Source organism: Harpia harpyja, chromosome 5, assembly GCF_026419915.1.
Source record: "Harpia harpyja isolate bHarHar1 chromosome 5, bHarHar1 primary haplotype, whole genome shotgun sequence".
NCBI classification, from domain to species: domain Eukaryota; kingdom Metazoa; phylum Chordata; class Aves; order Accipitriformes; family Accipitridae; genus Harpia; species Harpia harpyja.
The window spans coordinates 18,782,242-18,806,215 of record NC_068944.1 but is presented as its reverse complement, the minus strand read 5'-3'; the positions used below and the strand labels follow the sequence as shown (position 1 = coordinate 18,806,215).

General features: G+C 37.9%; 1 protein-coding gene across 1 annotated transcript in view; it reads left to right on the top strand.

Moving 5' to 3' along the window:
• Nucleotides 1-23,974, top strand: part of CEP192 (centrosomal protein 192) — a 75,204-nt gene that overhangs the window by 54 nt on the left and 51,176 nt on the right. The window contains 15 exon segments of the mRNA XM_052787531.1: nucleotides 648-881; nucleotides 1,737-1,859; nucleotides 3,452-3,606; nucleotides 5,143-5,189; nucleotides 6,713-6,845; nucleotides 9,384-9,538; nucleotides 11,934-12,074; nucleotides 12,321-12,651; nucleotides 13,030-13,170; nucleotides 15,639-15,703; nucleotides 15,780-15,971; nucleotides 16,815-16,938; nucleotides 18,950-19,080; nucleotides 21,628-22,674; nucleotides 22,783-22,901. Of these exon segments, the coding sequence (XP_052643491.1) occupies nucleotides 712-881; nucleotides 1,737-1,859; nucleotides 3,452-3,606; nucleotides 5,143-5,189; nucleotides 6,713-6,845; nucleotides 9,384-9,538; nucleotides 11,934-12,074; nucleotides 12,321-12,651; nucleotides 13,030-13,170; nucleotides 15,639-15,703; nucleotides 15,780-15,971; nucleotides 16,815-16,938; nucleotides 18,950-19,080; nucleotides 21,628-22,674; nucleotides 22,783-22,901 (3,074 nt within the window). The 5' untranslated portion in view covers nucleotides 648-711.

Genomic DNA, 23,974 nt, shown 5'->3' with positions numbered 1-23,974 from the left:
GTGGCGGCGCTGCGCACGCGCTCCTCGCCAAGGGTTGGTCGGGGGGGGCTCAGGGCAGGGCCGGGCCCCTCTCCTCCCGTGTGAGGAAAAAGGGGTCGTTGGCTTCCACCCGCTCCCCGTCCCGGCCTGAGCGGCGGGGAGCGTCGGCGGTCGCCTCCCCCGGCGGGGCCATCGGGCCGTGACGGGCGGCGGGGGGGTGGGTGTCTGCGCGGAGTGCACGAAGGGCGGGGGTGTTCCGGGCCTTCCGTGATGAGATCGTTAGCGTTGGGCTGTAGCTTGCCAAGGAGCGGCCCGAGGTGATGGCATCAGGGAGTGTGTAGCTTCCCAGGTGCTGGCTGCTGTGGAAATGGAGGAAGGCGGTCTCGGTGCGAGCAGCTTTACAGGCTAAATATAGGTTGGCACGTCCTGCAGCGTCGGTACTTCAACTTGCAGGAGCGCTGCTCCTTTTAGAAAGTCCAAGGCGGCTGCAAAACTCTGTGGCCCCCGAAAGGCTTGGGGGAAGGGGGACTGGAAATAATTTTTAAGTGCGTTTGTGTATGAAGTGGGGTGATTGCCAAAGAATATTGGCTGTGATGTGTAAATAACGTATTTTTGATGCTGTTACTGTGACTTGTGTAACTGTATAGTTGTTTTGTTCCTACTTTCAGATGCTGCTGGACCAGGGCTGATGGTGTTGCCAAGCAGAGTGCTATTTTAAACAAGGTGTGCAGGATGATGGAAGACTTCAGAAATATTGCCGATGAGACGTTTCCAAGCTTCTTGGGCCATTCATTGAGTAGCAGTGCAAGTGTCATTTTTGAAAATGTTACTTTTTCCTCAAACCCTGGCTTACCTGTTGCAGCTTCAACTGTTGCCAGGAGTAAAACAGGCTGTGACAACAGGTGAGGCTATCAGTTAATACCACTTAATAATATAAAAAACAGTTGACTGGTTTGAAACACTTAACTTTGGAGAGGAAAAATGCTTTTGACAGATTATTTGGTAGATGGTAGAACTATTTACTAATCAGTAGCATACTAATCAGCAAACATAGGGTTGGTTGTATTAGCAGTGAAAAATCTGCATTAAATTCATAACTCATAAAATACTTAACTTTTATTAAAATTACCCTTTAAAAGAGTAGTTTAGGATGACAGTCAGGTTTCTTTTAACTGAACTCTTCAGCTTCGTATGCTCAGGTTTGAAGTCGTGTAGAGAATAATAATACATTTTTTATGCATGTGTTCTCTTAACTCTATTAGCTGTTCATTTAACTTACCTGAGTCTGGCTCATTTTAGAAAGGGTAGCGTAAGAACTACTGTTATGGGTACGAATTAAAATTTAACACAATTTCTAATGATTTGTTCATCAAGGAGTAGAGTAAAGAGTAACAATTAGAAGCCTTTGCTCACTTAACTGCTGTCCTGTGACTTAACAAGAAGTAAGATCAGACTTTTATACCCTGTCTTTCCAGAAGCGTGTGTTCCAAATGGGACAGCACTAGCCACTAAAAGTGATAATGTGGTATTTCTTCTCTAAAGAACTACAGAAGACTGGAGAGGATCATTCTGGGTACATATGTGTACCTGTAAATACAGATTGGTTAGAAGATGCTAAAATAGTCAAATAATTGAACTCATGGGAGATTAGTGGCCATCAATGCGATGATTTTTTTTTTTTCCCCAATTCTCTGGAAAACAGGAGAGGTGTGTATTAGAATGATTCTGTTGTATGTTTTTCCTTCCCACCTTTACAGGCTTTCTGATATCAGTGCATCCTATTTAGAAGGGAAACATTCACCTCCATCAGGATCTTCTCACAGTAGTCAGTCAGATCCTGAGCCAATGGAGAGGTTTGCCCTAAGCTTTCGTGATGACATGTAAGTGAGACAGTTGAAATCTAATTCTGTCCTAACATGCACATACAAGTATGTAGATTTATATGTATTATACGCTAAATATGGAGTACTTAAGAATTGATTTGCCTACCTCAGCAGCAGCTTTTACTACTGGCCTTCTGATGGCAGTAACTGGAGAGCTCAGCTGTGCAGTAGCCTGTTAACTTACAGTGTTTGGCAGCCTGGGCAGCTTTTCCTACTAAACCAGCTCTTCCATGTTTTCTGAAGAGGGATAGTGGTAGGCTATGTGGAAGCATCCTGTGCAATGCTACCACTTAGCCTGTACAACCCTACGTGAACAGTGTTCTGCTGGTTAATTGACTAATTGGGCTTCATGTACATGACAGGAATGAATCTTTAGAAGTGTGTGTTGTTTTTTTTTTTTTAAACTATGATGTTTGTTTTGTTGCCACACTAATTAAAAGTTTACTAAGCATGATTAATTGACTTATTTGAATCTTGCTTGTATTTACCTAGTTTATACTACATAATCTAGATTTAAGCTGATGTTTTTGGTTCATGGCATGTGTGTGAATAATAGTTTGCACTGATTTGAATCTGTTCCAAGTAAGTATCATGCGGCTTGTATACAGAAAGGAACATCAATTTCTATTAAATTTAGCTTCCTTGTAGCCTCAGTGATTGCTATTTCTTAGGAAATAACGACTGTTAGTGAAATAATTTAGAGAGCATTACTAAGGGGTGGAAATGTTGGAAGCTGTTGCATAGGTTATTCTAACCAAGGTCAAATTTGTTCCTATTGTTGCAATAGAAACTGCAATGTGCATCTTTGATAAAATTGCACTCTAGGCAGTATGTCCCTATGCAAACAAAGAATGTGAGATTTAAGAGAGGGAGTCAGTGTCTTGATTGTACTGAAGTAAAAAAACCCATGGAATAATTGCATTTTAGACTTTCAAATGTTAGTTTTATTTACATATATATAAAATATTAAAGCAAAAGTGTGGTTCAGCTCACTCAATGAGGAAATTTTAACATCTTACATGATTAACTTCTCTGTGTGGAAGTCCTATGAAACCAGAAGTGAAAAATAACTTTCCTGCAGAATTATAAAAGCTGTTATTTAACAGAGCTATATGGAATTTCAGTAAGTCATGTTCTTTATGATTTATTCCCTAATTTAATGTTACAAAAGGTATGCTGATACTGTGGACTTAGGAAAATCTTGTCTAGGGTTTGACTTGCTCTCAAATGGATCATGGAACTCGCCTGGAATAGACCCTTTTCCCCTTATACTTTTCCCTCTTGCAGAAATGAAAGGGAAAGAAACAAACAAACAGAAAAAAGTAAAGGCATATGTTACATTAAATTTCACTGTTTGTTTCGCACAGTAGATTGTGAAACTGAAGCCCTTGTAATCTTGATATTTATTCCTTCAGTGTAAAATGACAGGTGCTAGGTCTGTAGAATCTATGTTAATGGGAACAGCTGACTTCCTAGAGATGAAGGCATGAGAATTGGAGAATTTATCAAATCTTTATAGAGATGTTGTATACTAATATTGATCTATATATCTCACTGACTAATTTTTTTTCACTGAAATCTCTTTCTAGGGAAGTTGCTACACAAGTTAAGGAACCTCAGCCAACTTCTGTTAGTTTGAAAGAATCCCACTCAATATATGGAGAGCAGAATCAGAATGTCATTGAACATTCAAATCGCAGTCAAGATACCTTACTTGAGGTATTGCCACTTGAGCGATTGGAAGGTATTAAAATTTGAGAAAAATTGTATACTTATTCTCAGTGTAATTCACTTTTTGAGCTATAGATGTCTTCTCAACCCTTTCGCTGCTTTATGGCATGGTGTAAATGGGCTTTGCAAAAGAATCTCTTTGATTTGAACAAAGTGAGAACAGAGAAAGCTTGTGGTTGACGTTGTGTTCTTAGATTGCTCCCCAAAGTATGAAGCTAGACAGGAAGCTGGTGAGAATAATGTTTGCTATAAAATGCCATAACTAGAATGCTAGTAGGAATCTGAATTAATTTCAGGAACTTTACTTGTGGAAAAAGTGTATGTAAGTTGTTTTCTACGCCTTCTCTTTCAGTAGGTGTAAGTCTATGAGATTGTACTTTAACTAAAGTCTCTCGTCTTGCCCTATTCCAACCTGTAACAGATGATCTTTAAGTGCGGCTGTAGAAGCTGGAAACATACTTTTCTAGTGAGATGATGCATGAAAAAGTAGTTTGGAATACTTGCTATGAAAACTATGCTTTTTTGAAGTATGAGTAGAGTAGTGGAAGCAAAATAATATTCTGTAACTTATTTTAAATTGTGGCTATTGCTATTAGACTTGTTTGGGTTTTTTGCTAATGCCAGTCCTGTGATTAAATTCTGCTCGTTCCTTAAAATTCAGTAAATATACTTAGTAAATACATATTTCTAGTCATTATCCTTTTCTAAGCTTTATCTGAATATTTGCATAGGTTTTCATGAGGTGAGTATTAATTTAACAGAGAACATGTTCAATTAGAAAATACTATGGTTTGTAATCTAAATGGGCCCTTATAAAACACGCTTCTAACAGTGAAGTGTTGACTTCAGTCACTTATTGTAGTCTTGAGAAAGTGGCAGTAACTATGGCAACAAAAATCATGATGCTTTGGAAAACTGGGACTGCCCAGTATTTGGACTTGATAGTGCCTGATTGTATTTAGTTAATTGGTTTTAACTTGTTTATTCAAGGTTTAGGATTCTAGTCCAGAAATTGTCTTTTATTCCCATCTATTACTTAAGAATTAGGAACCTTTTTTGCCAAAATCTGTATGTGCGTATCTAAAATGTTCTCTGTCTTGTGGGACTTGCAATTGGATTATGTGTGGATATAGCACAAAGACAAGTGGAAGCTGCTTACAAGTGATCCAAAAAAAGAATTGGCCCAGTAGGTGAAATGCAACAGTGGAACAGAACACTTGTTCCTACTTCTGCTAATGCAACCTGGGACTTCTTACTTTTTTGTCCTGCCTTATAGAAATCCTTGAGGCGGTAATTGTCTTTCATAATTTTTACAGTTCTACCCCTGATGAAGCCCTGGCTTTTTAATTACTCCCAGATACTTTAGGTCATTGTTATAAGAACATGTAAACTTCGGTATTGTGATAACATGTATGTTTGAGGGTTATTTTTAAGGTGTATGCCAAGACCTTCAAGAGGCTTTGTCTGCTACCTTACAGAAGAGTTAGCACTTAGCAGTATAACGTAAGAGCATAATAAATACTGATTATGCTACCTTATCTTGTTTCAGATTTGTCAACTGGAGTATGTTTTCTTCCAGACAGTGAGAATAACAAGGTGAAAGCTTTTCTAAGTACAGTGAAATTAAAGGTTTTCTAACATTAGTCTTGTAATAGACTTAATTCTGTGAGAGGAGGAGGGAGGGAATTGAACTGTGTTTATTGTGTTATATCGTGTATCCCTTAAGTTTCTAACAGTGCTAGCATGCTGAATGTGTCTTGCCTCACTTTGCCTCCTTTTTGCAGATCACTTAACATAATTAGTGCCATGGGAGTATGACTCCACCTAATCTTTTTCAGCTGTGAAAATTGTTTACTCCTAGCCTCTGCTGTCTTGTAGTTCTTTATCAATGTAATGACCTTACATTTTAAATCCCAATTGTAGTTTAGCTTAGTGAAAAGCTTTTCGAAGAACTTTTTGGAATGCTTTTGGAAATTGATGTAGACAATATCAACCTGATTTGACTTGGGCCTGTACTTGTTAATTACTTTGAGGAATGTTAGTTCAGATGACTTCTTCAATATCTGTAACATGAAAAACTGCGCCATTTGTAATAACACATTCTTCCTGCTGCCTTTTTTTTTTTGTGTGTGTGTATGTGGCTATCCCAGAGCTAGCAAATAGCTGCAGGTATTGATGGGTAGGGCTGTGCTTCAGCTGTTTTTATCTACTGTGTTAGAGAAGCTGACAAGTATGGGCACAGAGACACAAGGCAGACAGGAATGGGAGATTTTGTGGCCCTTACAGAAAATGTGCCTCAGGCTGCAGCCAGATGCTGTCCAAGATGTACTCCGTAATGTGTCAGCTGGTATTTAATAAATTGATTTAGTTTTCTTTTGTTTGATTTTTCTAGGCACCACAGTGGTTAGTGAGTTGCAGTTGAATGCTCACAGACTGTCACCTGAAAACCATTATTCAAGTCCCTTTCAAATTTTTTACTTTCTGAACTTTGACTTTTTTTACTGTCTGTAAAAGATCATCTGTTTACCAGAAAGAATGTGAGACTAAATCCAAAACAGGCGTTACATTGTGCTGTTTTTTAAAAATCATTCAGGTATATAAAAGATATGATATTTATAGTTAGCTAGATTCAGCTGAAGTACTGCTTTATAAGTAATTTAGGATGTTCATTTGAAGAAACTATCAGCAAAGGGTTGATCTGGGTGTATGATTTCTGAAGAGGCACTGTTTTAGCAGCATAGGAAACTATTGAGAGTTGTCTTTGTACTTTTAAGTTGGGATTGCAGCTTAATGAATGGGCGGCCAATTTTTTCAAGTGTAAACTCTTTAACGCAATGGTTCAGTATTTTATTTTTGAGGTTTAAGTCTGGTGTCATTCAGATGCTTTTACCCTCTTTCCCCTTCATGATCCCTGTGTTTCATGCATGTATCCGTGCTGGAACCCAGCAGTCAAAGTCCATTGGAACTAGAATGTTTGCTGGGATAAGAAGGGTAAAAAAAAAACCAGGAAGGGGTGGAGTTTTGGAATATTATCAACCTCATTAATTGTTTATTATTCACTGAATTTATGCAATAGCTAGTAACTCCTAGAAACATTTCTGTATGGATGCTTTTTACAGGTTGGTCCATTTAAACCTTCTGAAAAGCTGATAGAAGGTGAAAGCTCAAGTGATCATCTTAGTAATAGCCTTTTAAGTTTTTTGGAAAATGAGAAACTCTCATCTCTTGCAAGCTCAGAAGAAGATTCCACTGGTAAGTGTATTTATAACCCTGGGTAGTTGAGTCTAGAATTGTAACACAATGTTATTGCATACTTGAGAAGAAAGCTATTGTTTTACCAAAGTATTTAATATAGGATTGCGCTTGATCAAAAAACAGTATTAGGAACATTAAGGAAAACTGTTCATTGGGAAACTGGCTGTTTTAAAATTGTAATGGGAGTAGGTGGCTGTGGAATTTGTCAGAGAAAATCACAATTGGAAGTTTACTCTAAAAAATTAACAGTCCTCAGTTACTGTGAATCAAAAATACAGGTAGAAATGTGGGCATTCATTTAATAAAGTGATAACCCTAGCTACAGTTTCAGTTTAGATTAGTAGAGATAAACTTTCATGATGAAGAACATACACATGCAGTTAGAATTAACTTTTACTTGAGTTTCAGTTCTCTTTAGATGCTACACATGCACAGCGACACCCAAGTCAGAAGTCTAGTTTACCCGCAGGGATATAAGTGAGAGCTTGAGTTCTGTAACTTGTAACTAAACAAGAGTTTTGAAATTTCTGTGCCCTTCCAGTGGCTGCTGCTGAAGCACAGACATGCTCTTCTTTATTAATGCAGCTGACTTTGCACATAATGTGAAGGGTGACAGGGTATGTCCTCAGATGCACTAAGAACGAGGAAGGCAGAGTGATAAATAGGTTTGCTGCTGTCTTGAGATCAAGCAGCCCTGCATTCAAGTAGGGTTACTGGATTTCTCCCATGACATCTACAGATGTCTCTTGAAGTCTCCTTGTTCTTTCTTGTCTAACTTCACTTGTGCATTAAGCGTATAATAATGAAGTTAATAGTTTGCTGAGTAAAAATACTGTTTTCTTTCACCCAAGGCGGTGGAATTACTTTTAACTGCCCTCCTAAGGAGCTGGTAGTCATTAGCTGGAAATACTTGCCTATTCATGGTTCCAGTACTGGTGAAGCTAACTGATCTTTCTATTTTTCCTGGTCAGAGTGCAACGTACTAATTTTTGTCATGCAATTCAGTGTAAATTTGGCAGGTGAGTATTTCTAAAAATAAGGAGGAAGTCTCTGGTATCTGAGGTAAAATACATTAATCTGCTTTCTCATTATTTGGAAGATAGCAGATGATTATTTCAGTTTCACAAAGAAGAAATCAAGACATAGGTAAATGAGATTAAAACAATAATTGTGTTGTTAATTTGAGTTTGAATTATAGGTATTTGTCTACCATTCAGGTAACTAACTAATCCTTCTATAATTTTTAAAGCATTCTATGGATGTTTGTTCTGAGGGTATGTTTTAGTCCTTTTTGAAAAATTGAAGAAACTTAGCCCACTGCAGTCCCTCCATCTTCTCCAGAATCATACGTGGGAACAGAGCCATGATTCAGATTTTCATTTATTGACTCTCAAATGTAACAGATCCTGATTGGTTTGCTGTAATATCAAAGTTGCTGAGCATCCTTAACTTCCAATTCAACTAAATCTGATTTTGTTGAAAGAGTGTGCTTCTCTAAATCAGGCTCTTTGTACAGGGCACTGGCAAAACTGGGAATGCAAAAGTAATGATGGCTTACTTGTGTGCTTGGCATTGTGTAGACCTCTTTGGCAGAAGGAAATACTGAGAAGATTCTGAAGAATTACCTTTTTGGGGGTGAAGAATTGACATATACTCCAAAGGCAGAATTGATGGAGAATTCTTAAACCATTACCAGCAACCTGAAAATTAACATTTCTTTAATTATGTGGAAAACAAAATAGAGTTTATAAATGAGTGAGTTTATAAATGTAAGGCCTGTTTGAGTATACTGGTTTTTTAATAAGGAAAAACACAAACAGGATACTGTTTCCTGGAAATGAAAGAATAAAAAGTAACGATGTCAAACTTCTTCTTGGTTTACAATGTTTTTACATGTTTTACATGTTTCTTCATGTTTTAAAATGGTTTTAAGAGTGCATTTAACCATGCCCTAAAAAGCTGACTGATGATTGAGTCTTTAAAACACACAAACAAAAGCCCTGGAAACTCTCCTCTCCCCCCAGTCCCCACAAATTAAAAAACCAGCCCCAAAACAAGAAAAAGTGTTGTCTTGAAAACTTGTCACTTTGCAAATAGGAATAGTACTGTTCTTAGTAATAGCACTTAACATTCTTTGCCATTGAAGTACAGAACTATGCTTCAATCATGTTCTGTCAAGTTTGAAAAATGTTACATATATTTTACTTTTAACTTGTGAGTACGTATATGATTTGCTAGTTGGAATGTGGTGGTGTATGGATCATGTGGAGGAAGATGAGTCACTTCATAGCCTGGGACTTAAAATGATAGCTTATAGTCATCTTGTTTTGCTGTTTATCACTAGTCACGGAGTAAGACAATTGCATGTTTCTGTGACCCACTTATTTTAAGGGAAGACCAGGATAAGTCTGCTCTGGCTGTGTGACTGTGTTGTGACACTCAATGTATTAAAAATTATGGAGTTGCTTTGATAATATGTCAGGTGATATAAAACATTCATGAAAGGTGAATAGGATATTTTTTCTCTTTCAATAGATGACGATATTGATGATGAAGAGTTCTTTGATAACCAACTAGAAGCCTATTTTGAGCAGCTGATACAACCAGAAATGACAAGAGGAGACACCGACGTACAGAAACTCTCGGAATGCTGTACAGCACTGAAGCTTTCTGAAAATGGCTTACTTCAGGTAGGTTTAAAGTGAAGTTCAGAGTTCAGCATGCCCAATGGCCCTTAAACTTTAGCATCATTGAGGGTTGTCTGCCAGGGTGAATTAGGTTTTTTTTCTTTCCTGACAAACCCAAATACTGTCCAACAGGTAGCCTGTACAGCAAAGGATTCTTTTTAAATGTGAAGATAGCAAATACAGCTCTAAACTAGAAACAAAGCCATTTGAGTGAGCTTCTGACTCTTTCCTGTTCCCTCTGCAAGGTTTTCCCTGGGGGAAGGAAAAAAAAAAAAAGGAAAGAAGCTAGGTAGCTATTTTTGTATTTATTTTCCTCTTCCTTGTAGTGCAGAGCTAGCAGCTGATTCATCTGTTTGTTACAGAAGGTCTTGCTGTTTATGAGATAAGGTGGAATTAGGTAAGTAGCTGGCTGTCCCAAGAAGCTTTAGTCAGGAAGGCCTGCAGCAAAGCTGAAGAGTTTCCTATTATGCTGTCATCTTTGTTCAGGTCTCCATTCAGGTTTCTCACCCCTGTCTAAACCTGCTCCTCACACTCCTCATTGTCCTGTGTATACCCTTCTCCTTTCTTCTGATAAGCAGCTCTGGTAGAGAACCTTGTGCAGTCAATTCTGTTACTTGATCTTGCAAAGAGGGAAGAAACCAACCCCAAACTGCTGAGACTGGTTTTCTGTCCCTTCTGTGGGATGATGGAGACTTGTCCTCAGAGAAATCCTGTAATTGATATAACATCAGTAATATTTCCTGAAGATGGACTTTTTCTGTTGGACTACTTAATACTGCATTTCTTAATCCCTATTTCAAAAGTAAAAATTGCTTTTAGAGTTCTGGATTGTTTATGCTGGTCTGAACTTACTGTACCTCTGAGGCATTCTCTTGAATGCTTTAAGGTATGAATGTTTCTTACACACCTTGCTTCCCCTCTCAGCTTCCTAGTGGTGGTTTTTAGTGTCAGAGATGGTAAAATGTTTGTAGATAAGCGTTTGGGATCCTCTAAAGTCCACTAAGGGGAAATTATATCACTGGTAACTAAGCAGAAGCCTATACTGATAGGATTGTGTTGTGATGGCATGATTTAAATTTTGATTACCAGCTTCTGAATGCAAAGAATTTTTGATGAAAGACAAATCTCCATAAAAAAAGCTAATACCTGTAAAATGCTTGCTTTATCCTGTTCCCTCCAGCCCCAGCAAGCTGGTCAGTTAAACTGAAACTAAGGCCATCTTCTGATCTTGCTTGTAACTTGCTTGTAATGTCCAGGAGATGGGCCTATTGTCTGTGTAGGAATTGCTTCATTTTAATGTGATGGTTCTGTGACAAAACTATTTTCAGTAGTTTAACTTGTTGCTATTCTTAATTAGACTTACAGTTTTAACTGTAACTGATTCTGTTTTATTTTTTGTTTCTATAACTATTAAGGTAACATGCTGGCACTTCTATCATACAACTAGTTTATAAAAATCTTTGATCACTGGTTTATTATCTTGGCTAGCAATGTCCAAGGTTTTATTAAGTGTATAGCATCACAGAGACTTGTTTTTCCAGGAGAGTGAACAAGTCTCTTAACTAATTGGTTAGTGTGTGAAAGGTAAGTGTAGAGCAGCAACTGGCTGGCTTGTGGTTTGCCTTTGAGCAGCAGTTAGCTCCGTTACAGATTGCTGTGGATTAAGTGCCTTTCCATTTTCTTGGCTTTGCAACAGTGGATGCAATCCTGGCAGTTGCATGCTTGACCAGAATGGGAAAGTGTGATTGATTGGAACAGTTAAATGAACTGTAGCTTCTGAAATTTCAGAAATTTCCCAACTGACATCAGAGTTTCCAAGCTGTGAGAAGTGATATGTTAACCCTGTAAAAGTAGTCTGTATAGGCTGCCAGTTGCTGATCTACAGCTGTATGTGAAGAAGGGGATAGGTGGCTGTTTGAAGGGTGAGAATAACACAGTTCTGCTCTCTGACCTCAGGTCTTCTCTATTTGTGTAGGATAGATGTTCCTCCTTCACTGCCATTGTAGATAGGCAGTTGGGCAAGTAGAACAGGTTCTGAGTTGGATTTGTAGTCCTCATCCAGCAGTGGGTCAACCAGAACAGGAAGAGTAGCAGCATGGTGCCCTTGCTAAAGGGAATGAAGGGATGTAGTAGGAATAAGAAGAGATCCTCCCATCTTCTTGCTGTGTATGCCCTTGGAGGCAGATTCATGGATTGGCATAGCCAGGAACGATTGTCCTTGGTGGTGGTGCTGCTAGCAGCTAGAGATGCCTCTGACAGTGGCTCATGAGCGAACAAAGTGTGATAATCTGTTTAGTAGAGAATTTTTTTAACATCATGAAAACAACTGTACTCTTAAAATCTTTTTTTCTTTGGTATATCTGTTCTAGTGTAACTTAAATCTTAATTTTTTTAAAAGGAGAACTTTCAGATTCCTGACACTTACCAGGCTGTGACAGGAATAGACTCTGGAAATGCTAGTGATGAAGATTCACAAAATCAAGGAATAACTGGATGTCCTGTGCAAAGAGAAGTGCTGCCCAGAGCAGTACAGCAACTGGTATGAAATTGTCATAAACTTCTGTTTATCATATAGAGTAAGACTGTAGTAGAAGGTGGCAGTGTATTTGAAAACTTGTTAAGAGGTTGAACTAACAACCCAACCTTTCTGTACAAAAAAATAACACCACTTTTAGATATATTTTTCAAACATGGTTATCTTGCACTATTTTGTACCTAGAACTGTTAGCACAAACAGTTAACAACTGCACTTCTGACACTTTTCAAATGGTTATTGTTTTCTAAGAATTCCGTGACTACTGGAGGTGTGCTAGATTCCTGCACGGCTGCTGAGTTGCAATTAGATTCACTTCAGTGTATGGACAGCCATAAAGGTGATGTTTCAGATGTCCTTCCAAAGCAGGAAATACAGTCCTCTGACTGTAAGGCTGCTTCTTCTGATGCAGAAGTACTACACACAGCAAGAGGATTTTTGGGGCACTCCACCACTCCTCAAGTTCTTAGTGCAAATGCACTGCTGACAGATGCAACTGAATGTGAAGTTGGTCTTCCTGATACTTACCTGTCTCCAACTGCAGACAGCTGTGAGAACATAAGTTTAGCTACCACAGACAAAGGTAGGTTGCTTTAGGTATAACGCATCTATACAATTGTGACCAGACTTCATTGCGTGGAAAAAGGAATAAAATTGTAAGCTATGCATTTTTCTTTAGTTGTGCAGGTTGGTAATAAAAACCAATGTAGCGTGAATAAATTTTGACTTTTTTTTGAAAAAACAAACAAACAAACCTGACTGTTGTATATTGCACTTAACTTGTTTATTTGATGATGAAACTAGTTTAATCTTGCAGTTGCAGCAACTTGAGCTATGTTTTTTTTTTTTTTTTAACTTGTTGCTGACTTCTGGCAAGTGAACTCCTTAATCTAAACTAAAGAGACTTTGCCATATTCCTTTTTAATTTAATCAACAGTGTAGTATTTGATATATCTTTCAGGTGACTTACCACACAGCATTGTTTATCAAAATGAAGAGGGCAAATGGGTGACTGATCTTGCATATTATACTTCATTTGATGAAGAACAAGACTTAAATCTGTCTGAAGATGATAAAATAAATGAGGAGTTCATTACTGGATGTATGTAACCTTCTTTTTTAGATAGCTGTTGTTATCTGTAATAGTGTTAAGTAAACTTTTTTTTTGTTTTGTTTTGTTTTTTATTCAACAAATCAGTATTTGGTGTTGCAAAGCCTCCAGGCTTTAGATACTACAAATTTTTTGAAAGCTGATGTTGATAGTAGCCTATAATGATATTATCATTAGTTATAGTTGATAACTTCTTTCCATGTTCCCTACTGTTCCTGTGAAGAGTCTTTTTTTTTTTGTTTCAAACAGCATTCTAATGTGTCACTGGTACCTATTGTATGAGCAAAAGTAACTCCTGTAGCTGTCATTTCCACAATTTTTCCTTTGGACTTTAATTATTGTTATCCTTTTTTTCAAGAAGAGGAAACAGTAGTCATTCTGTATTGCATGATGGTTATAAGACAGGAAGTAATTGTAAACAAGAAATTTCTACAAAATCAGCTAGAATGTGAAAAGAGCTGCTGAATTCACTAGCTGGTGATTTCTTTTGAGAACCCCTTGGGAATGTCTTGATGCTGAAAAATGGTGCTGGTACTGAAAAATGTTGGAGCTTATTGAGGGACTTTATGGACTCTCTTCTAACAAATTCCAGGCTTTTTGAACTCCTGTTTACTTAAAAAGTTGTTTATTTTCCTTAAGCTATCTCAGACTGATCTTCATGAGAGTCTGTATGTTTGTCATACAGGCTTGGATAATATGCCCGTAGTGCTGTAGACAAATTGATTCCTTAGCACCAAAATGTCATCTGGTCATCTGTTTTACTAGATAGATTCAAGCAATGTGTGCAACAGCACTTCTCCTAGTCTTTTCTGAAGTTGACATATGGATGGGCTAATGTATTCTAAACATGTCCACGGTCCGCTCAATGCTCTTCTTTCTTTCAAAGAGAATGCTGTATATGTTGCTGTCTAGAATTGTTTATTTTGAATGAGTGATCAAACAGGGTCAATTAGTTGAAATAATGTTTTTCAACACTGTAGTGGTTTTCTGCTGGAACAAGCAGATGTGATCCAATTTGGTACAAACTTCCCTATCTACTATGTCAGTAAAGCAGAGTGCCTCCATTATTTTTTCAAATGCCAGGATATTTCAGACACTTTCCTGCATCTCAGACTCAGTTTGTGGAGTGATTACAATATTTGGCTGTTGCAAATTTTTCCAAGGCTGTTTAGCTTTTTCCCACCTGATAGGTTTTTAAAGCAATTCTTTTGAGCCGATTGGCTTACCTGTCCATGTGATAGAAGACGTGCACTTACAGATTCAATGTTTTTAGCATTTTTCTGGCTGCTAGTTTGCCTGTCTGTCTGCAATGCTCAAGTGTGATGTTTGACAGCTGAGAGAGTTTATTTGTAGGGACAGAAAGGAAATGTTACATGCGATGCTTCTGAGTCTCATTTATGACATGTCTATCTCTGTCAGCTAACTGCACACAGTGTATTCTTGTATACAATAGTGCAGGATTGCTCACTTGACAGTTTGGTGCTTCAGGAAGTCTTCAGAGAGCTGTATGGCTTATACAGAAGATTAAATAAAGAACTGATACTGACTTAGAGTTCAACTGGATCTAACCATGTGTCACTGATAGTGCTAGGTTGCCTTTAGGAAACACAGTTGGATTGCTCAATAAAGATGTATTCCAACTTTGTTTCTTTCCTCAGAGTATGTGTTGCAACTTCCCGTAAGTAATTTTATGGACAACAGCTGTATTCATGTTACAAGTTTGTGTCCATTGTTAATGTATTCCTCCATTTGCCCTGTGTCCTCTGTGATGAGGGATGCTGTGTGTACAAGGCCACGTATTTTATAAGTTTTGATGGACTTAATGATACATTAACATTGAAGTAAGGTGGTAGAGCAATATCTCTTGATCAGCAGTTTTTCACATCATTTCAGTGAAGAGACTTTAAGTGTTCATTGTTCTGTGAATGGTAATTGTGAAAATAATACAAGCATTTGAATTTAAAAGAAGTATTGATGTATTTGGCCTGTTAATTTGCACACATGTTTCATGAACTGGTACAAACCAGTCTATTTCTTTTGCTCTAATTCACAGGTACCACCTTGATGAAATTTTCAAAACCAAATGTAGTAAAAGTTTGTTTGGAATTAACCATATAATGCTCAATTCTAGCTAGTATGGGTAGCATAACCTATGAAAAGTTATAGTTTGGTTTGGGGTTAAGGCCGTAAGAGACTTTATTCACCACTATGCTAGTTAGTTAAATGCTGGTTTTATTTTGGCCCCTAAAGATCCAGGGAGTACTCTTTTAAAATGAATTTCATATGAACTTTTCTCACCATAATGGGATGGAATAACTCCTAGTGTGTTCCAGACTGTCTCAGATGTAGAATGAAATATTGCAACATCTGTCACTCAAAATTTAGTTTAATGATGCAAAATAGTAATGACAGCACTTAACTTATGCCTTATTTTAATAAATGTTCTCTTTGTTTTTAAGCTGAAGCAGCAGCTATGATTGCACAAGACCAGGAAGAATTTGAGAAAGCACACAAAATTGTGCAGGTAACTAATTATCTCAGTGTAAGCAGAATAGTTCTCTATTTACAAGTTACAACTTCTGAAATCTCTTTGTCTGCAGGTGGAAAAAGTAGACATTCTAAATGCATCTGAATTAGGAGATACCTCATGGAAATCTGCCAATAGCTGCATGATGCTGAGAACATCTGATCTTGACAAAGATGCCAGTTATTTACGTTTGTCTTTGGGAGAGTTCTTTGGTCAGAGATCTGAAGCTCTTGGTTGTCTTGGTGGAGGCAGTGATGTGAAACGGGTATGTATCTCAATATTAAGACACAAGGAAAGGACAAGAACAACAGCTAGCACTACTTTTGGTTTTGGTTTTTTTTTTATATCGTAACTAACTCTTTCTGAGAACTACTTTCTTATGTTCACTTGTGAAGGAAATTCTCTATGCGTGACAGGTCTAGATTGGCTTTCGTTTCCCACTTGGAATTTCTGATGTGAAGGGCTAGCTGGTGTTATGGATGCATCTGGATCTTCACCTTTTGGTCAGGAACTCATTACGTGTAGGATTAGAGAGAGAAAAGTACACCATATACAGGGTCCACGTTGGAGATCCAAGCAAATGATCCACATAGTATTTGAAAGAAATGCTGGTCAGACAGGGGTATTTGAACAGTGAGGATATCTTTGAAGGGGTATTGATAGTTGATGTGCTATCTAGGCAAATGCCCAACTTCAGTAAAAAAGAGTGGGCAAGTATGTACAACGGGAGAAAGTTTTCAAATACGCCTGTGTAATTCAGTGGTGTCCTGGTCAATTGGTAGAGTTGGCGTGTTCTGTCCTGATGCTGAGCGGCAGAGCATGACTCCAGGCAGAGATGATGAGAGCATATGCACTTTCTTTTGTCTAACTGGTATAAATAAGTTGTTAGTTTATTTTATGTATATATTGGAAGTGTGTGTGTGTTTGGATTAGCCATTTGCAATGCTAGGAGGCGTATGTTATTTCTCAGTGGTATGAAAGCCAAACAGCAACTGGGGAGGCACTGTGGCTGAAACAGCTTTGCAAGCCCACTGAACCTATTTATTGATGATTAAATTTACTTATGCTGTATTCCAGAGTAATTTTATTTATTTATTTATTTTTACAGCCATCTTTTGGTTACTATATCACATCTCCTAAGAAAAGGCAACCTGTTGCTTTGCTAAGGCAATCTGATTCATCAGGAGGTGACACTGGCCAAGAGATTTCACAATTGTCTGAGGTGTTTCCAGGTAATTATAGAACAGAAGGGGCAGCCCTAGACAGTGGTTATAATGGTAGTTAAGAATTACTTGTATATAGCTATTAAAGACTATTAAGAGTAATCTCTTCTAGAAAGACTTTAGTTTTCATTCACCAAATATCTTTTTTGCTGTGAGCACCTTTCTCACCCCCTCTCCCTGCAGAAAAGCAGAGAACCTAAATACTTACAAGAGAGAACATTCTAATACCAAGTACTACCATAAATTATCTTGGATATTTCAGCATTTCCAGATACTGGGTAATGACCAGAATGTCTTGTAATAATTAAAGTCTGTTCAGAGTTTTCCTGTTGAAAAAACTGTATAAATGTGTTGCCAAAACCCAACCAAACAAAAAACCCCAGAAAATTGGTCTGTTTGCTCATATAAATATAGAGGATACAGGGAAAGAAGACGACAGTTCAGGTTGTAGCTGAACTGACAGTGTGTGCATAAAACATAGTCTACATTTTTTCCTGCCATCTTTAAAAAAAAAAAAAAGTTACGGTCCCATGATACCTGCTTAACTTAAAGTAGTAATTTAGGATATTCGTCCAGAATTTTATATGTAAAGATCACAGCATGCGTTTTGGTGCATATGTATGCCTATCAACTTAATAAGGTATGTTTAGGAAAGGATGAGTGCATTTTAAAGCATCTCTACTGCTCTTGATAGAACTGTGGCAACATCAATCTTTATGAACCTGCTTGTACAGTCTGTACAGTGACTTAAATAGTTTTTTGCATTGGTGAAAAATGTTCATCAGGCTTTTAAGGAGCCTGCTTTCTTGAAAGAGCTTTACAGCTGTAATTTTTCTCATGCTGGGACCTTGCAAATATTTTTAAAGGGTCTCTAATGATTTTTTTAAATCTGGTGTTAGTGTGCTTAAATTCACTATGCAATAGTCGGGATTTTTTTTTCAAAAAATACTGGGAGTTCATCGAGTTCATGACATCTGATTGGTTAAAATACAGTTACAATTGTTGCTTTGAACAATAGAAAAGTACCCTAATGTGGTCTGCATTTCTTTTGATATGAGGGTTGCTAGAAATGCTAAAGAAAGAAGGTATTTGGGTCACTTTGTGGCCAAGATATTAAAATTTACTGCCACCTGATTTTCAGTAGTACTGGCAATAATAATCTTTATCAGCAATACCAGTGTGCTATTCCTGCTTAACGAGCAGCGGATGGAAAGGAAGCTGAGAAGTTAGCAACCTGAGGAAGGTGTTATTTGAAATATGAAGTATGTCCAACCCCCAAATATCTACTATAAGAACAAAAGGGGGGGGGGGAAGAGAAAAAAACAACGGAACACCCCCCCCCCCCCCCCCCAAACAAACCCCAAATGTTTGTTGTTTCATACTTGCTTTCTCACCTATCAGAGCATCTTTAAAAGTTGGTTTTAGTCTTCTAGGGAGTCCAGATGTTTTCCTTCAAGCAGGAACTCATTTGTTGAAATGGTAGCCTCTAGGTCTCATATGAACAATACCTCCTAGTCTGGGTTTGATATCCTAATCAAGAAGATTATTCATGGTTTTGATGGTTTCAGAAACATACCTGTCCTTCCTAAACATAATCCTTCAAAATCACCAGTTCACTGCTATCTGCCTCAGTCAAACCCTGTCTTCAGCATTGGCTTTACTCAGATTTAACTCTTCTGGTTTTCTACTGGAGTTTGGTCTATATTCATATTATCTTGCAAACTCCATTTTATGAAAAGGTTTGTTTAGCTTATGCTAGTATGGTAAGCTACCTGAAAATAAAATTTGAAGACTGTGAGCATGGTATTCATAATGCCAGCTAATTTTGTGACTTGTATGTAAACTTTGAGTACTGTACAGGAAACAATTGATGTTTGCAGTATTTGGATTTGTGCCTTTATAACAGCTTTTTTTTTTTTTTTCTCTATAGAGCATTAAGGCAGGATGTGTATCCCAAGATTGGAGGTGTTTAGAGGATTTACTTACTGTAAATTAATTCCGTCTTTTTCTTTGTTCTTAGATGACTTAGAAGCACAAACAAAAGAATATGCAAATTCTACCAGCCTTGAAGGTGCATCGCATAGTATGGATACTGCAGCTGGAATACATAAAATCATTAATATAGAAACTGCTACCAAAAGTAAAGCAAAGGTATTTCTCTCTTATTTTCCTATTAAGTGCAACTATGAACTTGAATATGGCTGAATTTAGACTTTCATATCAGCTCACTGCTTTTTATATTGATCATTTGAATCCTAGCAGGTGCCACTGTTTGTTAGGATAGTTTCATTGGAATGCCATGATCCTGTAGTGAGTCAGGTGTACTATCACCATCTCATTTTCCTTTTTCTCCCTACTTCACTTCTGGAGTTACTTGGTCTGTCAGCCCATAGTTTTTCAGAGATTCCTAGGCTATTGATGTTCTGCAATCAGGTTTCTGAATTTCAGCTATGTCTTCCCCTTCTGTTTTTTTTAATGAAACAATTGTCTTTAGCATGTGGATAAAGTCTTTTACTTGATAAAATTGAAAAATATCGATGTGGTGTAAGTCTGAAAAAGGTGTATTTTCAATTTGGTAATCCTGGACACCTACCTTCTCTGCCTTAATGTGTCATGTTCTTTTTCTTATCAGGCAGAACACTACAGACCCATTCAGTTACAGAAACAGCCCTTCTCTGATGTGGTCACTGAAAGGAATCAGTAGCTAGCAAGTTTGACTCGGTTTAGCTAATTAAATGATGAAAGGTGCAGACTTAAATGCAGAAGGACTGGATGGATTGTGCACCTGACTGTGTACTGCCATAATTGCTTTTCTTTCTAATTTATCCTTATCCCTATTGTTCTAGACACAAAACGAACAATTAGGGGTCTTGATAATGTGTATCCAGATTCTAATCGACCCTACCCTCAATTTGTACAAGTTTAGGTCACCCTCAGTTTGATATGGATGCTAAAATGTTCTCAAACACAGACAAATCACAGAATGGTTGAGGTCAGAAGGCACTCCTGGAGATTATCTCGTCCATTTCTTCTTCCTCAAAGCCAGGTCAAATAGAGCAGGTTGGTCAAGGTCAGTCACATTTTGAATATGTTCAGGGATGGAGACTCTATAGTCTCTCTGGGTCCTCTGTGGGCAACCTGTTCTGGTGTTTGATCATGTTGACATTAAAATCTTTTCTTTATGCTTAAATGGAATTTCCTGTATTTAAAATTGTGCCCATTGCCTCCTTTCTTCTTACTGGATACCTCAGAGAAGAGTCTGCATCCATCTTCTTTACTCCTCCCTGCCTTCCTCCTCTCCCCATCAGGTATTTATACACATTGGTAAGATTTCCTCCTGAAGTTTGTCTTCCTGAGGCTAAACAATTCCAGCTCTCTCCTCATATGACAGATGCTCCAAGCTCTTACTTATCTTTCTGGCCCTTCACTAGACTCTCTCCAGTATGTCCATGTCTCTCTTCTACTGGGAAGTCCATAACTGGACATAGCACTCCAGATGTGGTTGCACCAGTGCTGAGTAGAGGGGAAGGATCACCTCCCAAAATCTGCTGGCAGCTCCTTCTTAATGCATCCCAGGATGCTGCTGGCCTTCTTTGCCACAAGCGCAAAGTTTGTGGTCAACTTCATGTCTACCAGGACCCCGAAGTCCTTTTCTGCTAAGCTGCTTTCCAGCTGGTCGGTCCCCAGCCTGTATGGATGCATGGGGTTATTCCTCCCCAGGTGCCTATCTTGGCATTTCCCTTTGAACTTCACGGGATTCTTCTCAGCCCATTTTTCTGGCCTGTTGAGGTTCCTCTGAATGACAGCCCGCTCTTCCTGGTGTATCAGCCACATGTCCCAATTTTTGTATGGTGATCAAACTTGCTAATGCTGCGCTCTGCCCCCTCACCCATGTCATTAATGGAGATGTTGAACAGTACTGGTCCCCGTCTTGATCCGTGGGATACTCCACTAGTGAGTGGCTGGCCTGCTGCGGGACTTTGTGCTGCTGATCACAACCCTTTGAGCCTGGCAGTTCAGCCAGTTTTCAGTCCAGTCATGGTCTACTTATCTGCTCCATGCTTCATCAGTCTTTATGAGGAGGTTGTGAAGAAATGCATGCATATCTACAGGAGGACAGATGTTTTCTTTTCTTCATTAATGTATGTGTATCTAAGAGAGGTGGGAAGAGATTGTGGTCTGGACATTACTTTTTCCATGCCCCTTGCTAAGAGCCAATGTGAAAACTAAAGAAGAAATCAGTCCTGAGTGACAGAGAAAACTGGAGGAGTAGCTTTGTCTTCCCCTTGTAGAGAGGCAGATGATTTAAAGTTAATTGGGAAGGTACTGTGTATTGGTCATGGTAGCTTCTTCTCTGCTGTTTGTTCCTGATGGGATTTTACTCCCAGTTCTTCCAAGTGAATTAAAACATTATAGGATTTTAAAAGTTTTACAGGAGTTAAGGCTTCCTAGCAGGCAATCTTTATTGAATCTTTTAAAAAAACACTTTGCGGAGTAGACTTTAAAAAATCAGTACAATGAGAATTATGCCTGTTACAATGTTCCTTCTTGACAGGTGATTAAAAATGTGACAACTAGAAATGTTAGTATGTTACCATATACTGAAATACAAAATAATTAAAAGGAACAAACAAAACACAGAAAACAAAAAACAAAAAATTCTTAATTTGGTGCTTAACTTGTTTTGGTTTGTTGTAGGATGGAACTCATAAAGACAAATTTGAAGATGGCTTATCTAATAATTCTGATTCTGTCCTGAGTATTAGCACGATTGCATCTGCTATTGCTAATGCTTCTTCCAGTGCTGATCCTTCCCAGCTAGCTGCTATGATGATGGCACTCTCTAAAAAAAGTGGAAGAACATGTTTCCTTCCTGGAATTGTTAAAGAGACAGAACTTTCTGCTAATCAGGTATTATCCAGCAATGTGGAAAATAGCGCATTTGATATGGAAAAATACCTCAAAAAAACAGATGAGATCGGCCATGAAAGTGAATACGAGAGTACTGTGAAACATGAAGTATCTGTCCAGAACCTTATGCCTGATACCTTTTTACTGAGTGAAGATAAAAATAAGGATACTCTTGCAGAAGGCTTGATAAATAATCATAGCAAGCAGCAAGAAATAGAGAAGCGATTTCTGGATTATTTTAAGGAAGAAAATGATATTCAGAATTTCTCTAGGCTGTCTGGTGTTCCCAACCATGAAGATGTAACTGCAAACAGTGTTAAATTTTCAGAAAAGTTATCAGATTTAGTAAATACTAAACATTTACAGTCAGTGAATGCTGATCTTGGATCAGATATGCTTGATACCCAAAACTCACCTACTGGAAGTGGAGCACAGATGTGTGGAATTCCCTTAGCAGCAGAAATGGAAGTGGCACAGAGAAATCCACTTGCTTACCTGACCAACGATCTCACTAGTAGATGTATCAGGGAAGATACAGAAACAGTAGATCAAGCAACAAATGCTGTTCCTGAACCATGTAATGATTTGGTGGAGAGAAGTACAGGAAATACTCTGTCACTCAGCAACTTAAAACCTGCCAAGCAATCTAGTAAATACGTCTCAGTAAGTCCTACAAAAGCAAAGCCTATGCAGAAATTGAGCAGTGATGAAAAGAAGCAAAATGCAAAAATAGAGAAGAGAAACAAAGATGTGAGTACTGCCTGTGGTGGGAGTGCAAAACATGTAACTTTCGAGAAGCTCTCACCAACTTCTCAGAATAGTACTGGTAAGTAAGTAAACCTGTAAAAATGTAACCAGTTGTTGAAAAGGTTTTTCTTGACAGTAGACTTGTTCCCTATGCTTAAATATATACTGTTATTAAATTCTGTTTATTTACCAGAGCCCGTTGTACCTGAATGTGACTTGCAGCCTCTGGATGATGAGCAGTATAGCTTCAGACCTTCAACTTCACCATTAATTCACTCTTCTCCTAGTGAGACTTCTGGAACAGCATTTTCAGGGTAAATTTCTTGGTGCAGCTTGTAAGAATTATTAATGTTTCATGAGGATTTTTGAGGGATCAAGTTTTAATTTGAATGTTGTCCTTGATCTCAGTTTATGGAAGATATTTATTAGGCTAAGACTTCATTCTTAGACTAAGCTTTCTGTTTGCTTTTATTATGTGTATAGGGAAGCAGTCTTAAGCAATTGTTAACTTTTTATTTTCCTCACTGGCATGATGAGACAGAGATGCTGGATAGCAACACTTCTGTTTCTGCTTAGGATTATCCAGTAATGCAAGAATACAAAATATTCAGCCTGTTAGTCAGATGCATCAGATACCTAGAACTGTGTGTTGATGGAGCTATAAAATCTCATATTTATTAATTTTTGTTCTAGTGTAATTCATCTATTACAAATAAAGCTATTTGGTTGGGGGTTATGCTGTTAGTTATATGATAACAAAGCTTGAAGTTGTAGAGGCTTAAAAGTATTTCACTCAGTTTGGTTCTCTGATTCATACCACTGCTGCTTGTGAGAGAGTATGGATAGAAATATTGGTATTGGTTTTGACCGCTTCATATTTTGAAATTGCAACTTGTGCCTAAGATTTAAGGCTTTCTTAGCAACTGAAGGGGCAATGTTTTTTAAATGAGCTCCCATAACAGTAAGTGTTACGTGAACTATAAGATTACAACTAAGTTGATTGTGTAGTCTTATATAAACATGGCCAGTAGCCAATGGCTATGTACATTCTCATAAAAAGAGGAGGCAACTGATTTCTTTGCCTTAACTTGTAAGTTCACTGTTTGATATTTAACTACAGTTAGTGTATTGTACATGACATTAGAATTACAGGCTGTCTGGCATTTCTCAGAAGTTAAAAAGTGCAGAAGTATGTGTATTTTTGTAAGTGTGTTATATAGACATTAGGATTTCCAGTTAAAATTGTCAGTGACTTTAATTGTTTTCATGTTATCTCTTCTTGTTGGACAAAGTTAGTGAGAGATCCTATGTTTTCAGGTGTGTGATATGAAGAGAATTTCAGCAGTGAATAGGAAATAGTAATGTGTGATGCCTGCGATGTTGCATG